The 13,422-nt window shown below is 40.8% G+C and overlaps 1 protein-coding gene across 1 annotated transcript in view; it reads right to left on the reverse strand.

Annotated features, from left to right (window-relative positions):
* The window catches only part of LOC120858525 (protein O-mannosyl-transferase TMTC1), a 302,518-nt gene that overhangs the window by 97,729 nt on the left and 191,367 nt on the right, over positions 1-13,422 (reverse strand). The window contains exon 9 of the mRNA XM_040234631.1: positions 10,049-10,170. Coding sequence (XP_040090565.1) covers positions 10,049-10,170 — 122 coding nt within the window. The remainder of the gene's footprint in view (positions 1-10,048; positions 10,171-13,422) is intronic.

Below are 13,422 nucleotides of genomic sequence, written 5' to 3' on the forward strand. Positions count from 1 at the left end.
GATATAGAAACAAAGAAGAGCTGTCGGGCTAGGGAACTGGTAAAAATTTAGACTATGATTCTGCCACACAGCAGAATCACCCAACTCCCAGTTCCCTAAAATATATAGGTAAAGGTCTGAAACACATTCTTAAGTTGTTTTTACTGGAAGCAGACCCCCTCCAGATGAAAACTGCTAACCACCAGAACACAGACCCTAGACTGGTTGAAACCAGAAGATTGATGATGCTTGAAACTTCACCTTGATACAAGTCAATTCAAGAATTGTCCACGAGCTGATCATGCTCTGGTTCTTGAACACTGTTAAACTCCTCCCTACCCCTTCCAGGGTGGGTCACACAGCCTTGAGGGCATTAGCCCACTGTGGTCCCCTTTGCCTGGCAAGGCAAGAAAAGCTGCTCTTTTCTTTTTTAATGAGCTGTATTTTCTAAATTTTGTTTTATTTTTTCCTGTTTTCATACAGTATTGAAAACAAAAGTCAGCACGTTCACATTTTCCCAAGGAACTGTAAAGATGATCTCTACAGGGATAAACGTTGTAAAGCCTGAAGCTCAATCAACTGATGTTGAAAACTCTCAAAGGGAGTAAAGGCTTGATCTGAATGGTCTAGAACATGTACTGTAATTTAATAGAAGAGATGATCGTCTTAATATTTAATGATTTAAAAGAACTTCCCAGCCCATGCAAAGAGTACAGTCCCATAATAAATCAAGTTTCTGAACACATTTCGTGCTACATATGTGTATACTTTGCGATCCTCAGGTGTTCTACTACACCCAAAACTCTGTCTCTGTGTTTCTATTCAGCACCAGTGAACAGAGGCCAAGTTTTGACAACAAAACTAACATGGAAACAAAAGCGAACTTAAAAATGCATCAGTTCAAAGTGGAACCCAAAGATGACTATCACCAGGGTGATATTTGGGGTGTCGTGTTTCCCTTTGCAGGCGCCTTCACTTGGCTTATTTCCGTCTCAGCTTGGTTCAAGTGGCCATATCCAAATTTTCCATCTGAGCTGAAAGGCCTTTTGGTCAAAGCCAAACACCTCAAAAGTAACTGAATCTACATCTAAGACGTCAGAAAAACCACCTTCTCAAACCTCCTACAGTATACTCAGCATTAGGACCTGAATTCTGCCACTAGTTCTTCCACAAACTACCAAATTCTGGAGTCGAGCATCTTCACTTTTGAAGCAAAAGCATAATGGCCAGACAACTCACTAGCTGCTGCTATACCCGTGTTTCTTCCCCATACTAACACAGACCTGACTGCATAGGCTGTGGCACGTGTCGGTGTATGCATGCTGAGTCGCTCAGTCAAGTCCGACTCTGCGACCCCATGGTCTGTAACACGCCAGGCTCCTCTGTCCATCAGATTTCCCATGCAAGAAGATTAGTGTGATTGCCATTTTCTCCTCCATGGGATCTTCTCGACCAAGGGATGGAATCTCCATCTCCTGCATTGGCAGGTAGACCCTACCTCTGAGCATCCAATGTTCTTTAATTTTACACAATACTCTAATGAAGCATGTATTTTTCTGGGTATTATGAGAAGACACAGATGTACAAAATGGTGGTCCCACCTCTGACAACCTGGGCTTCTAAATGAGTAGGGAGGATATTTTAAGATGACTAAAATGTATAGAAGAAGTCCCTGGTTTGAGATGTATTTCCCAGCACAGAATCCAGGCACCAAGGAAAGAAAGAGATTCACTAATAAAGACGAGGGAGTCTTAATGGAGGGGAGGTTGCAATAGCGATACTTAAGTCCACTTACATCCTCCAGGCAAACCATGCAGGACACTGAGAGTGGGACACCTTCACGCTAGTCTCCCTTCCACTCCCAGAGGCACATTCCATAACTTCCTTCAGTATTATGTTTCAGAACACTAGCCTGATAAGCTAGGGTTGCTCACTTTTTTAAAAATTTGAGATACGAGTAATACACTAGTGTCAGGTATCTGGTATTTCTATATATTGTAAAATGATCACCACAGTAAGTCTAATTAATATCCGTCAGCTTACGTACTTAAACATTTTTTCTCTTGTGATAAGAACTTTTAAGATCTATTTTCTCAGCAATTTTCAGTTATACAACACAGTATTATTAACTACACATTACATGCCCAGGGCTTCTTTAACTTATAACTGGAAGTTCGTGCCTTTTGCCCACCTTCACCTATTTTGCCCACCCCTCACACCCCATCTCTGGGGACCACCAATCTGTTCTCTGTGTCTGGGAGCTCACTTTTTTTGTTTCTAATGGAGTATTACTACTTTCCACTGTTGTGTTAGTTTCTGCTATACTATGAAGTTAGTCAGCTGTGTACAGGCATTCTATCCCCTCCGTCTCGGACCTCCCTCCTGTTACCCCCCTCCCCCAGCCATTGCGCCCATCTAGGTTGTCACAGAGCACTGAGTAGTGTTCCCTGTGCTTTACAGCAGCCCCCCACCTGCTATCTTACACATGGTCGTGTATATATGTGAATCTCAATCTCCCAATTCATCCCACCTTCTCTTTCTCTCTCTGTGTCCACCTGTGTGTTTTCTACATCTGAGTTTCTATTCCTGCCCTGGAAATAGATTCATCTGTACCATTTGTCTAGATTCAACATATTAACTTTTTTCTTTTTAGGGTTGTTTACTTTTGAGCACATGAGATTAGAAAAGAGACAAAGAGTTTTGTAGAGCAAAGGAAGAGGAAGAAAAGCACAAGGGAAGGAGAGGCCTATACTAGGTTGCATTGATTTCCTTCCACTTTGGTTCCCCCAGTCTTCTCATTTGTACAGGGTAGACTGAAATAATGGCTTGCAATTACCCAGTATAGCTTACAAACATTTTGCACATGTATTATTCCATTCAGTCTTATCTGAATTCAGATTCTACTCTCCAAATTTTACTTTTAAATCATGGTTTCCAAGACATTTACTGCTCTCCATTTAAAACTCAGAAATAAACATTTATCTTTTATAACTAACAACCTAACAAGGTTCTATAATATTAAGGCTTTGATGCCAGCCTAGCAAATGACTGTTCAAGTTTATCCTCCCTTTGTGCCAATAGCCGAGGACAATTAATTGAACACAACAGAATTGACTAGCTGGTCCTCAGCCCATGAGCACACTGACCTCCTCTCAGCTCACTCACTCCTTCTCACTACTGTTCTGTTCTATGTGATCCACAGTCTCTAGATTTGTAACACAGTCATTTGAGTCCCTTTGCAAAGTCCTACTGCTTCCTTTCTGGTCATGACAGTCACCTAGCCCACTCACTCCCATGATGACTTGGTGACTGACCACTAGTCTGGTGCAACCCAGGACCCTCCCTACTTGGGCCCTGCTCCAGAGAGTAGCCTTCACAAGATCCAGCTTCTAGATCTCATCTCTCTTCTTAGTTGAGGTCTCAAGGGGCTGGATGGAACAGTCCATGCTGGCACAGCAAGAGCAGAGAAACAAACACACTGGAGTCAAATCTTCCCATCCCTACCCTGTGGTATTCTGAAGGCCAATGTTAATTGCCTTTTGAAACCCCAATGTAGGGCGGCAGAGGGACTCAACATGTTGGACTCAGTACCATTCACCTTGTGAGCAATCTGACCTGTGCTTTGAGCCTGGGTTTAGATATTAGGCTTCAGCACAATTCCTGACTCTCTTCTCATGACTTGATATGGATATGCACACATCTGACCTGTTCTCATGGCTGCAACTTCTCTTGATAAGCTGCCGCACTATCACCGCTTGAACGGGAGCATCTGACATTGCCCCTTGTTGTCCCACTTCAGTGATTAGGGTCCTATTTCCTCCTGGCAGGTAGTCCTTATTGCTGCTAAGCAAGGACACCCCATCAGTTCATGAGGAGGCCCCACACCAGGGCTGCCCGGACCAACTCCCAGTGCCCTCTGCTGGATCCTGCAGAGGGCCTATCCACATGGCAGGTGGACTTCCCCTCTTCTTGCCCCTCAGGGGACATGTCTCCCTTTCCCTACTTGGGCATCATGCTGAAACTAAGCAGACACAAGTAGTCCCATTCCAATACAGAACAAACATGTGTTTCAGACCTTAAGAGGAAAAATTCATGCTTTACCCAAGGTTATTCCAAGTCACAAAGAGTGGAACTTTGGAGCTGAAAGGGACCTTCAAGACCATGTGGCATCCTGATAACTGGAGTTTAGATTTCCTAAACTGCAAAATGTCCAAAAAGGAGGAGCTGAGTGGGGGAGAAGAAATTAATGGAGGGTTGCACTCTCAATCCCCAGTGTGGCTATAGGCAGGGATATCTGTGGCATGAAGATATAAGCAACATTTGGGGACCACCAGGCAAGGCCAACACTCAGATTTTATAGACAGGAAAGTAATCCCCAGGATGGCCAGGCAGTGTGTTGATTCCCAGGTCAGTCTTCCTTCCACTGGATGTGCTAACATAAGATTTTATTGAAAGCAAATTATTTTTCTGTTGATTTGAGTATTTGGCAAAACTTTGATTCACTCTCAATCGTCACTCTCTTCCAGCAACTCTGAAGGTACATACGCATAGAGGGCTTATCAGTAGGGGTCCCCAATGTCAGATAACTAGTGTTCCTTTAGAGGTAACATGTCTCATTTTTCATCCTGGGAAATAAATAACCTGTGTAAGATTACAAATTCCATTTTAGAATTAGTAGGTATGATTTGAAGGTATTTGTCAAAACTGAAAATGGAAAAGAGCCACCTTTCCCCATTTTTCCATGTCTGATGTGTCCATTAGCTGAAGAACTACACAGGTCAAATAGGATCTCTTTTCCCCTCAAACACATGTTATCTATTTAACTTCTCCTTCCATGGTCCCAGTTTTTCTTGATCAATTCTGTCCACATTCTTGTTTCTGCCTTCACTTACCCCTGTCTGTTCTTCCCTCTCCCCTCATACATGTTTTCTTAAAATAGTTCCGGAATTTGCTCTTTGACACTAAAGTAAATAAATCATCCTTAATCTGGCATCTGAACGGATCTCTGATCATATCCTCTGATTTTATTTGAGAGCTCTCAACAACTATGTCTGCTTCATTGATTCTAAGAAATTTTAGTCCTTTGAAGCATTATAAAGTGGTTTTTATGAAATACAAAAGTAGCCATTAAATTATATGCTACTCTTGAGATAAGAACAAGAGATCAAAACTTCTGTGAAAGAATGATTTAAGCCCCGAACTCCCCTGCCTGTTCAAAAAAGATATCCATAAAATTGGCATTTATCACCAGAAGAAAAGATTATTCCAGTTGCTTTTGGTGGTAAAACATTGACCCTAAAGCCATACAACAGTGTGCTAAATAGATAGCCAATTTCTGTTCCTTTTATCCACAGATTTCAAAGTGCAAGTGAGAGGCAGGTGAGATTTTGGATCTTCGCTAGGTCAGGATGGAGGGAGAACAGAAGCCAAAAGATTTAAGTGACTTGTTCATTGTTAGGCAGAGAGGCAGAGGATGAAAGAGAACTGTGGATATGACTCATTCTGGGTTTTTCTTGAAAAATGGCCAAACCAGCCCCCTGGGGCTGCAGGGATCCACCCAGGATTCAGTGAGGGTGGACATGACCTCTGTAGTGTTCATGGATCGGATCTTAAAACTCAGAATGGGATCCTTAACTTGAACATTCAGTGAGCAGGAAGTTCCCCTATCAATTGAAGTTTTAAGTTCATCTTCCTTTTGTTGGCTAAAGTTTTGGAGATAACACAGCTTTTCTACATTGATGAATTTCTATATTAAAGATGATGGTCTGTATCTTCAAGAAGGCCAGAATACATGCTGCATATTTTCCTCAAAGCAGCTGGGTGTGAATGCAGTGGGGAATGGCTCTTTCTTGTTGAGCTCAATAATGGGAGGAGAGCCATGCAGAGAGGATTCTCGTGTGTTTAAAAAAGCTTGGACACGTGCTTCAGCATCGTGGAAGCCAGCGTGCAGGTTTCTTAAATGCACTGGCTTCACCCGGTGCTCTGGCACTTTCCAAGGGACACTTGCAGTGTCTGTAACATTCTTTGTAGCCCTAAAGAAGATTCCAGCAGCTCCTTACCCAACTGTCTACCATCCTCCACTGAGATGGGCCAGCTGGTCTCTGCTGAGTGAAATCTTTTTAGGAGAAAGTACTCATTTTCATGAAAACTGTCACCATGGGTAACCAGCTCCAATGAAGTTACTTAAGACTCTTAAGTCATAGTACAGAAGTTTCACCACAAAAACGTTGATTTCTGACTCAGTTATACAGCTTTAGATAAAAGGAAATCCAGTGCCATAATTAATATGGCTCCCTTGTGGTACTCATTCCAACAGCGACCATGAAGGAAGGCTGGGGTTCATGAGAAGTACAATGTCTCTCAAAAACTCCTCAGCTTCCTCTGACCCCGGGCTCCCAGAATCAGAATTAAACTCTCAGGTGTGTGTTCAGAGCTGTGTATCTGGCCTGGTCACCTGCCCCCTTCATCAGCTCCAGGACCACCTCCCTGTCACACAGCCTTGGCATCTGCTGAGACTATAGATTTGGAGGGGAAAGAGTCCTGGCTGGACACACCGATAATGTGGATCTGAATACAGGAGACGCTGGGCAGTAAAGACAAACCCTCAGAAGATGATGACTTGGCATCAGCACTACAGTGCATAGATACAGGAACTTGGAGAGGAAAGGACAGCCATCTTTTAATAAAGATCAGTTTCCTGAAACTGATTTTTGGATGACTTTGCATCAAGTTTGCCCAATGCAGCAAAATTCAAATAAGTTCTGAGAGGCAGGCACGTGCTGTTGGTAATATTGATATTTTCTTTATATTTCAAACTTTTAATCCCAATCAGCTTATTCCTTATGGGAAAAGGGCAGTGGTGCAACTTTGACTATTTTGGAGCAAAGGAATGGAATCAGAGAAAGGCCTAGCTGTGACATGGCGGCACAGGGAGGGCCAGAGCTGGATGATTCTGTGCGTGGAGGACACACCTGCTGGGGTGAGAGAAACCCCTGGCTTTAAATAAGATAGCTTACACATGGTTGATGACAATATTATGGGCTTCCCCAGTGGCTCAAATGGTAAAGAATCTGCCTGCAATACAGGAGACCAAGGCTCAATCCCTGGGTCAGGAAGAGCCGCTGGAGGAGGAATTGGCAATCCACTTCAGTATTCTTGCCTGCAGAAATCCATGGACAGAGAAGCCTGGCAGGCTACAGTTCTTGGGATTGCAAAGAGTTGGACACGACTGAGTAACTAAATTTCACTTTTTCTTTCATAATGTTTACCTAAGTTTCTCTTCCAGAAGAATGAAATTTAACCTCTTGTTTAAAATTCCAGCCTTTCATTTCCTCAAAAAATTTTCTCTCGTATTTGGATTAGAAAAGTTCACTGCCCATGTAGTCAGAACCTCAATGGCTGAGGATTCAGATCTCAGGACTCCTAAAGTATCAAGTGCTGATTCCAAATGGAGTTGAGCTGAGAGTACTTAACTATGCTCAGATTTTCTTCATCTTTTTCCACTGAGCAGAATACTGAGGTTACTATCAGAGAAGCAATGTAAGCTGGAAGGTGACAGACGGGTCAGTAGACAAGGATCCATAATCCACCATTTTGCCACTTACTAGCTTTACCACTTGGAGAAGGCAATGGCACCCCACTCCAGTACTCTTGCCTGGAAAATCCCATGGACAGAAGATCCTAGAAGGCTGCAGTTCACAGGGTCACAAAAAGTCAGACACAACTGAGCGACTTCACTTTCACACACTGGGGAAGGAAATGGCAACCCACTCCAGTGTTCTTGCCTGGAGAATCCCAGGGATGGCGGAGCCTGGTGGGCTGCAGTCTATGGGGTCGTACAGAGTTGGACACAACTGAAACAACTTAGCAGCAGCAGCAGCAGCTTTATCACTTGGACAAGTAACTTAACTTAGAGCCCAGGCATTGTTTTTGTAAAATGGGTATAATGGTATCAGCTACCTCAGAAAGCTGATATCAACAATAGTAACAATTGATATTTACTAGTCATGTACAATACAAAGCATTTTATAGTTTTTTATATAACCATCTCACTTAATATTTATAATATCTCACTGAGTTCGGTGCCATTATCTTCATTTTACATAGATGAGAAAACAGACCTAGGGATGTCACACTCACGTCACACTATGACTGTAGGAACATGTCTTGAACCACCACATACAGCATGCATTAACTGAGAAAACAAATATAACACACTTAGTGGAATCCTTATACAATAAGGATTCAACAAAAGTTCTGATACAATTAGACTGTGATATTATTTTTAAAAATATCCAGACCCATCAAGTGTTTAGATTGAAAGGTGCCATTTTGTTTTTAATCAGCAGTTAAAATCTTTGGGGGGGGGGGGGGGACACAAAACCCAGAGATTCACTAATTTTTGTAGCCTAAGATCTAGTAGAGCATGCCTGGGACAGGCGCTCTGTGAATATCTCTTAAGTGAAGAATGAATACAGATTCTACTTGGAATCAGAAGTACTGCAGACAAAACCTGACTGAAGCCACTCTCAGCTGCTCCAAGCAAAAACACATGTAGAACAGACACTAAAGTCTGCCTTTGCCCACCATATTCCTTAGTACTGACAAAGCCTCATAAGCTTATTATCTTAAGGCTGTGAAGGCAAAGAAATTGTGCTGTATTTTTGTCTTATCAAGTAGTTCTTATCAAGGAATAATCTCCTTCCCAAATTGTGCTGTAGACACAAAGAAAATTAAAGGCCACCTTTTCATTAACCAAGTCAAAGCAAGAGACTGTAAAGTCTTAGAAAAGCTGTGAGGTACTTAGTTTGAGGGAAGTTAAAGGTTATGAAATTCATTTCTAATTATATGCATTTAAAAATTCTCAATCAATATCCATAAATGAAATTAAATCTTATTTATTACTTAAATTAATTTTATTTAAATTAAATTTAAAGTTAACAAATTTCTAACTCAATATGAATGAATAATTTCCTGATAATATTTTGGTTTATTGTATTTATTTTGTTGCCTTTTAGAAAAGTTCATTCTTACTTATAATTCATAAAATCACTTAACTTTAGGAAGCTTATTAAAATATCCATTTTAAAAATGAGAGGGAATTTTCTGGCAGCCCAGTGATTAGGACTCTGTACTTTCACTGCTAAGGGTCAGGTTCAATCCCTGGTCGAGGAACTAAGATCTCATAAGCTGCACAGTGCGGCTTAAATAAAAGTAAATAAAATTAATAAATAAAGCTCTATAAGTTAAAGAAAAAAATTCAGTTTTTGGACTTCCCTGATGGTCCAGTGGTTAAGAACGCATCTTTCAGTGCAGGGGATGGGGGTTTGATACTTAGTCAGGAAACTAAGATCCCACGTGCCACATGGCAATAAAGCCCATGTGGGGCAGCAAAGACCCAGCACAGCCAAAATAAAAATAAAGAAATAACGTTCTAAAGTTTAAAAAAAAAATGAGTGTAAAAAAAATCATGTTCTGCTTAAGGTCACACAATAGATAAATGGCAGAACCATTTCAAGGACATTTTCAGGCTTCTGGAGAGAAACATGGCCTTGGAATGCTGACATTTGAATAAGACAAGAGAACAGACAAGCGTCACACTGTTCAAATATTCAAAGCTAAGTGGCATTATGTAGTCATACATGTCTGAAGGCCCTTTATAACTTTTAACCAATGTTTTTCTCAAGGACAAGTTTCTTTGAGATTGTTTCTATTTTTAAATTCAAGAACAAAGAAAGAGGGAGAAAGAAGATAGAAGTCAATTAAAATCATGCTACTTAACACAGTTAACAATTTTATGCAAATTAACAAATATTTCTAGAAAGTAACTCATTATGTTTAATAAGCACAGATACTTGAACAAAGAAGTTACGGTAAAATGATTGCTGCTAAAATCCTGAATATACTCGGGTCAATATTCTTATCCAGCTTCCTCTGTGGCTGTTTTTAAAGCTGATGTAATAAACACCTGAGCTCCACAAGGATCTAACTGTTATATACACACAAACAACAGTCTCTCTGGAGCCATCAGTGTTGGTCTCGTAAAGAGAAAACCAGAAACAGTAATTACCTAGGCATGTATAGGACTCTCTCGGCCACCACGAAACCCACCCTGAAGAAGAGGTTGCTGGCTGGGATGAACGGGAAAACCAGGAACAACAAGCCCACCAAAACTTCCCTGTGCTCCAGTCTCTGAAACACACAACAGTGGAGGACAAATTAATCTGGGTTTAATTCCACTTCAGTCAGCATTTAACCATCAAGTTCTTACTCAAGGAATGAATAAACTAGACCAATGTGGACCTTTTGATCAGTGTACTGATTCATCAGAGAAAGCCTTCAGGCTAAAACCTCTGGCTCACGGAAATATTCGCATGTTTGCCTGACACATATTTGCCACCCAGAACATCTGCTATTTGCGTAACATAATCAGTGACCATTACTCCTTGTTCTGGGCTGGCCCTACAGCAACACTACTTGGTCTGGTTTCTTTCAGAGTCCTTGTGCCCCCAGGCAACTCATTCCAGGGAGCACAGCAGCTGGGTAGGATAAAGCTCACTAAGGCATCATGGAGAATTATTGTCCTCTCAAAATAGAACACATTAAAAACAAATGAATAAACAAAGAAAAAAACCCACACAAAGCCCACCAGAGGAGGCAAATCTTAGCATGAAGGAAATGAAATGCAAATGGTGAAATAAGGGGCACCAGAGAGGGAGATCACTTGAGCTGAGGTGTTTTTAGCATCTTTCAAAGTAAGCTAGTAAGCATTTACTTGCTTGATTCCATGAAATTACTTGATTCCATGAAATTTTTTGGAGTAAAAATTCATTACAATAATTCATTAAACTGACAGAATACCTCTTATATTATATATAAAAAATTTGTAAAGATTTTTGTCACAACTAACAAAAATGTTTTATTTATTACCAACAATATGTTGTAATGGGCACTGTAAAAGGTAGTGTGTATTTCCAAATAGACACATTTGAAGGAAAATCCATTTAAAACAAATCTATATGTATGTATTGGATGATATTATTTAAAAAAATAATTGAAGAGGAAAACCAAATAGAACTTTCCATATTACTGTTTTAAACTTTTTCTTATAAACATTTTAAATAGCCTAATACTTTAAATATTTGCAAAATACTAAACAAAACATTTCAAAAACATAAATAAGACTCCCTAACACAAACTACTAATATTTTAAGTAGACAAAGTAAAAGATTTTAAGCATCTTGAGACATTTGCTACTTGGACTTTATTAAAATCTTTGTTTTGCTGACTACAATACACTGAATAATAAAATTTCTGAGAGTAATTCCATGTAAGCAAATGTGATTTGGACTATTTCCGTTGAACAATTAATGGTTCTGTAAGTCATTACCTCATTTTTTTTTTAAATTTACCTAAAGTAACCATACTCTTTAGAATTAAAAGATGAAAGAAAAAGAAGAAAAAAAACTTGCATAACAAGCTTTCAACTCAAATGGATGCAATTTTATATATTCTATGGTACATTTAAATTGAAGGAAAAACACAGGTAAGAAGTGGTAAGTTCATTATATTTAAAAGCTGAAAACTCTCTTCGTAATTTATTCTTTCAGTTTACAAAGTATATTTCAGTGCAAGAATTTAAAGTTTATATGAAGAACAAACACCCTAAGAATCCTATAATATGAAGGTGAGAAATGGAATATTTCCTTCATATTGACATCAGTGATTCTGGCCCTCAAAATGTGAATCCCTGACCTTAAGGTCACTCAGGAAGGAAGAAAATACCTGTGTGATCTGGCAGCCATGAGGCTGCAGCCACTCTCTACAGTGAGCACTGAGGAACTCAGGATGTGAAAAACACAGAATACTGGACCCAGATAGCTGAGATGCATATGAAAGGAATGATTTCAATGAGCCCAGACTCTTCCCTTGGATAGAAAAGTGCTAAATTCCTTAACCTGGGCTATCTGGTTTTCTTTAATTCATAAAATACTTTTGATGCTCAGACTACTTGTCCTTTATTGCAAACTTCTATATAACCAACTTCCCCTCACTTCCCTTTCCACCGGCCCCCCACCCCCACCCACTCCCCCTGCTTCAACAGAGCAATTCTCTCAGGGTTACATAAGACACTGTCTCCTGTGCTTAAAGTCCTAAAAATTCCCACCAATTAAAACGTAACTCTCAACTTTTAGGTTGTGACTATTTTTTTAAGTTGACAAAGGCAAGTATTTCTTGACAAAGTTGAAAATAAACCCCAGAGAATGAGTGTCTTGCCCAAGTGTTCCTTATGAACGTTGAGTCTATGTGATGGTCTCTCTCTCTTTCTTTTTTTGGACTATTCAAAAACTGAAATACTTCTACAAAAGTATTAGTGTGTCTTCCTAAAGAGATTTGTAAAGAGAATGTAAAATCCCCTATTAATTAATCCTCAGAATGAAGACAAGGGGAGGGACTGATGGAATTCTGACCAGGTCATGATATATCCATGTCCCTGGATTGTGTTTTACCCTATGAGATGCCTCCCCACCTCATCGCAGTTATTGGTGAGCATCCCTCATAGCTCTGAAAGAGGCATTGCCTTCACACCCCCAGTATCACCCCTTGCTGCCTGACCAAAGGCCTTCCTCATTGTGGTGGCACACGCTTATGTCCTTTACTCAGCAGAAGCCCGAGGCTCTGGGAGCCACTAGATGGAGAGGAGGCGGGTATCCCGGGCATGCAGAGGCTCCCTTGGCCATCTCCTCCCTCAGTTCTGGCGCCCCTGAAGTGGGTAGTCTGAGTGCCACTGCTGCAGGCAGTGGTGATGCTGAGTTGGGGACTGTAGGCTCCAGGCACCAACTTTCTTTCCTTCCTGGCCCTCATCCCAGTTGTAATTACATATTTTTCCGTGTGCTCACCATATTTTTCTAATGTCTCCACCAGACTCTAAGCTCTATGAGGACAGGAGCTGTTGAGCTGTATTCAGAGTTGTGTGGTTTCTGCTCAGCTCAGTGCCTGGCACTTAGTGAGTGTTTAGAAACATTTGTTGAATAAGTTAATAAATGAATAAATGTTCCAGGTGAGAGAGGAAACTGGGTGTGAGACAGGGAGAGGATGGAGAGGGCTTCCTGGTGGAGGGGACAATCTGGGGTTGAAGACTGAGTAGTGAATACTCACAAGGTAAATGTGCTGGTGTTAGGAGAGGAGGGAAGTGGTCACAGTGAGGTGCATTCCAGGCATAAGATATAGAAAATACAAAGCAGAGAATAACCTGTGCATGTTAGCAGGTGACGAATTATAAGGGTTTGGTATTCCCTGAGTGGAGCCGATTTTTACCTACAGGCAACTAGGAACAAGTTAAGGGTCCCACACACATAGAAGGGAAAGCAAGTCAGTGTTCCAAAGCTGATGTCCAGATTTAAGTTGGGGCCCTGCCATCATTAGTCACCTTGAGCAGGCAAG

This window comes from Oryx dammah, unplaced genomic scaffold (assembly GCF_014754425.2).
Source record: "Oryx dammah isolate SB20612 unplaced genomic scaffold, SCBI_Odam_1.1 HiC_scaffold_29, whole genome shotgun sequence".
NCBI classification, from domain to species: Eukaryota; Metazoa; Chordata; class Mammalia; order Artiodactyla; family Bovidae; genus Oryx; species Oryx dammah.